Source organism: Psammomys obesus, unplaced genomic scaffold (genome assembly GCF_907164565.1).
Source record: "Psammomys obesus unplaced genomic scaffold, mPsaObe1.curated_primary_1811, whole genome shotgun sequence".
NCBI lineage: Eukaryota > Metazoa > Chordata > Mammalia > Rodentia > Muridae > Psammomys > Psammomys obesus.
This window is the reverse complement of record NW_026591643.1, coordinates 5,529,458-5,534,045: the sequence shown is the minus strand read 5'-3', so window position 1 is coordinate 5,534,045 and position 4,588 is coordinate 5,529,458. Positions and strand designations below refer to the sequence as shown.

General features: G+C 40.7%; 1 protein-coding gene across 3 annotated transcripts in view; it reads left to right on the top strand.

The window, feature by feature from the left end:
- Tnc (tenascin C) overlaps positions 1–4,588 on the top strand; it is an 85,693-nt gene that overhangs the window by 59,508 nt on the left and 21,597 nt on the right. For 2 of the 3 annotated variants that reach the window (XM_055611713.1, XM_055611712.1), the window contains one exon: positions 3,206–3,478. In XM_055611713.1, the coding sequence (XP_055467688.1) occupies positions 3,206–3,478 (273 nt within the window). Of the gene's footprint in view, positions 1–1,291; positions 1,565–3,205; positions 3,479–4,588 lie in introns of all 3 variants that reach the window. The other variant, XM_055611711.1, reaches the window with a different exon arrangement.

Below are 4,588 nucleotides of genomic sequence, written 5' to 3'. Positions count from 1 at the left end.
GGAAGGAAGGAAGGAAGGAAGGAAGGAAGGAAGGAAGGAAGGAAGGAGTTCTAAATTAGATACTGCTAAAGCAGACTTGGGAGGGAATTTCTACCCTTTTCCCCTTTGATATAAAGCAAATGCATCCACCATTGCTAAGTGCTAAGTGAGCATGATTGGGCCTTCTCTAAGATTTTTGTTAGAGCTGTGTCAACACTGATGTCAGCACTTTAAGGGGTTTACTAATTTAGGCATTGGCTTGTGATGTGAAAAGAATACTGAGCTTGAAATAAGAAGGCCTTGGAAAAGTCAAAGCCTTCCTGTTTCCACTGATGTCCTGGATGTTACAGACAGATAGCAACAGCTACTTTACAGTATCACTGTGTTGGAGTGCTTCGAGGATGTGAAACCTCCTCCTCAACTGGGAGTGATGCTCAGAACCTTGGCTACCTTAGGTCACTCTTTGGGAAGCCCAAAGTGTGTGAAAAGACCCTTTTGGCAGTTAGGAAACAAACATGGTGAATGGATTGACAAAGCATAATAACAAGATCACAAAATATGTTCTTGCTTTCTAACTTTACCCAGAAAAATAAACAGCATAAGAATTGCCAAGAATTTCCTGGACTACAAACTTAAAGTGTTAATTTGGATAAATAACAACACAATAAATCCTCCTGTGATCCCAGCTTTTAAAGCTGCATCACTCACTAATTGCCCCAAACAATTGGATTCAAAATATGAATCAGAGTAAGATATGAAATATACCAAAAATATATGCTTGCAACAAGAATAAAAAATTGGATTGGTTTCAAAATAAGCAGCAGCAAGAAGTAGATAAAGGTCCCAAACTGACACAAGGTGTCATATTTATATAGTGAGACATGTATGGCCTGAGTTAGGCTCAGCTGAAGACATTGCTTTATAACATGATAAGGCAAGACTTGAGCCAAATCAGCCATCTTAAAGCATTTTTTTTAAACCAATGAGTGGGAATGATAGTTACAGCTTAGTCTTCTTAAGAGAATTACTCTACATAACACTATCAGGTACCCAAGACATTATTTCTAAGTGTTTCTTTTCTGAGCATTTAACTCATGGGATGATTGATTGGGAATCTATCAGTGTTCTTGGAGTCAAGAGCATTTAGCTCATGGGATGCTTAACTTGGAATCTATCAGTGTTCTTCGAGTCATGAGCATTTAACTCATGGGATGATTGGTTGGGAATCTAGTAATGTTCTTAGAGTCTCTTGCTCTCCTTGACAAATTAGAGCTGCTAACCTGAGTCATTTTTCACTCCTCCCTTCTTTCAGAGGCCTTGCCCCTTCTGGAAAATTTAACCATTTCCGACACTAATCCCTATGGGTTTACAGTTTCCTGGATGGCATCAGAGAATGCCTTTGACAGCTTCCTAGTAACGGTGGTGGATTCTGGGAAGCTGCTGGACCCCCAGGAATTCACACTTTCAGGAACCCAGAGGAAGCTGGAGCTTAGAGGCCTCATAACTGGCATTGGCTATGAGGTCCTGGTCTCTGGCTTCACCCAAGGGCACCAAACCAAGCCCTTGAGAGCTGAGACCATTACAGGTATTTCAGTTCAATATAGCACCCTCTTCTCTTCCTGGTACCTTTCTGTGTAGTCTATGTACAAGATCACTGTGATTTTAACAATATGTCTGTATTCTCCACTTAATCCACACACATGGCTTGTTCTTTCATGTTCACCCCATGTTTTCCCTCACTTCAAAATCTTCCCATCCTGCAAAGGAGATGAGTGAAATGCTTTTCTTCAATATTCCAAATCATTTAGTTTATGTCTTTCCCATAGGTCTCACATGCTTACTACACTGACCTTCATTTGTGTTCATCCTGGCTGGTCTCCAGCTGCACTTCAGCCTTCTAAAAAAAAATGTGTGTGTGTGTGTGTGTATGTATATATATACATACATACATACATACATATATATATATGTATATATATATGTATATATATATACATACACACACAAACACACACACATATACATACATACCAATGAGTGTATTTTGAAAAGGTGTTTTAAAATCTTTACTATCTCCAAGTCTCAACCTGTGATCTTAACCAACTTACCCAGTGGTGTTATCATTGGAAACTAAATAAATTTATTAAACTGGTCTTTAAAATAAACAGCTAATATCAAAGAGATTCTTCAACACAAGCTAAATCCACAATGTTCTCAAGACTAATACTTCCTACAGAAATATCACATTAACGATTTTAACATTCACGAAAATCTGTGTTTCCCAAAGTATTTTTAGAGAAAACAAGCTCTATAGACTATTCAAAGATCTCATTTGATGACATTTCATGTTCAGATAAGTTTGGAAACAGGAACTTTGACCACACAGGCTTTTTAGAATCTCTTATTGTGTGTCTCACAGAGGGCAGTATTTCCCAAACTTGCTTGACAAGGAATGCTTTGTAAAGGAAGGGGATAGAACAGAAATAGTTTGCGTTGAGCACACTTTGGGAAACTCAGCTTCAGATTTATTTGTCACTGAGTTTTGTCTAGTTACCAAAATGAAACTGTGGGTACAAAGTGTATATAAATATATCTCAAGAGGTTCCAAGCCTCACCCTACCATCTGAACACTTACCTAATGGCTAAACTAGGAAGAAAATAAAATTGAACAGTAGAGAAAGTAAAGAATAGGGGCCATCTTCTGCATAGCAGCTTCTGAGATCAAAGCCAAAAGACTATACCATTTTAAGCCATTCTGCTCAGGCTCAAGGGAAATATAATCATCAGAATTGTCATGGACAGCTCCACAGATCATTAAAGCTGGTTTATTTGTCTTTTCAAAAGGAAAGTGGGGCGCACAGCAGATGGGCACTCAGCCACTGGAAGACAGAGAGCAAATATAAACAAGTTATGGCTTTGAACTTGTTTAATAATGCATGGGAGGGGCCAACGCTGAGTCCAGATGTGGATTTACGCAGTTGCTTTCAGACAGAACTCACAGATGCAAGCGCATGTCTGGCTTGTATTGAATGTGTCAGCTCCGTGTTTCCCCTCTCCTCGCCCTGCTAGACATGTTAATGTGGAATGATTTTCTTTCCGGGTATCTCAGGACACTGTCTCTGAAAACCGAGGCATCACTGCATTCTGATACTCCTCTGAAAAGATTGCACGGAAAGCTAATTAATGCTCTGTTGCCTCCTTTTTCCATCGTCTTTTCTCCTTGTAGAAGCTGAACCGGAAGTTGACAACCTTCTAGTTTCAGATGCCACTCCAGACGGTTTCCGTCTGTCATGGACTGCTGATGAAGGGATATTCGACACTTTTGTTCTCAGGATCAGAGATACCAAAAAGCAATCTGAACCACAAGAATTAATCCTCTCTTCCCCTGAACGTACCAGGGACATAACCGGTCTCAGAGAGGCCACTGAGTATGAAATTGAACTCTATGGAATAAGCGGTGGAAGGCGATCCCAGCCACTCAGTGCCATAGCAACAACAGGTACTGTAATCAAACAGGTGCTATAGCAACAAGGGGACTGTAAACAAACAGGAGAGGAAAGAGGACTGCATAATTACAAGAACTCTGGATGCAGACAAGCTGGCTTTCAGATTCTGCTTCCTTCAATTATGCACTGTGTTCTCCTAGACTGTGTGGACAAGTCCTCACCCAAAAAAGAGTATGATGCCAGTTACCTAGCAGGTTGGTGACGATTCAGTGAGCTAATGCATGTAAAACCCATGACGTGGGACCTGGCATGTAGCAAGGGCTTATGAGGAAGAGATAGTCATAGTGTCTTTTATTTATCATCATCTTGACAATTACCGGGCACTTCAAATTGCAAAAAGTCTCCCATCTCGCTCATGGTGTGTACCCAAGAACAAAATCCCTTGTTCTTTGGCCAGATGTTCCAGTGTCACCCAGTAATGGACAATGGAAACACGGCACTGAGACCTGCAAGATTCTGTGTTTATAAAATGACCCACATGGGCCATCAATATCATGGTTAGCAAACTAAAGCATGAAACTGATAAGGCTAGCAGGACAGTCTTCCTGAGGCTCCCAAATGCCAGTGGACACTTTAAATGCATGTAAGAGCCCTCTGGAGGGGAAATGAGACCCTTTTCCCTGTCAGCTATGCCAAGGAAAAAGAGAAAGGTAGCTAGACACTAAAGAAATACCTGAAAGTATGGTGATAATTTTAGGAAACTGAGCGAAGAATCAAGACAGCTCCCTCAAAGTAAGAGGAAGGAATCAGAAAATCCCAGGGAAAGGGTAGAAACTGAGAAATGATGAGCTACAAACAGAGAAACTCCTCGACCTCCTCCATTAATGGATCAAGAATATGAGGTACAGAAAGCTGAAGTACAGAGCCTAAGGTCATGCTGCTCTACTGAGCTTATTTTGAACATGTTATTGTATTTTAATAAGCAAACAAGATGACAGGCAACCAGTAATATGGATACTGGTTATGTCTGCTAGGTGCAGAGCTTATTAGTCCCAGCTCCCTACTTTCCACATTGGCATGTTTGGTGTATGGGAGTGTAGGAGATGGTTTATGATGTGTGTGTGTGTGTGTGTGTGTGTGTGTGTGTGTGTGTGTGTGTTCAC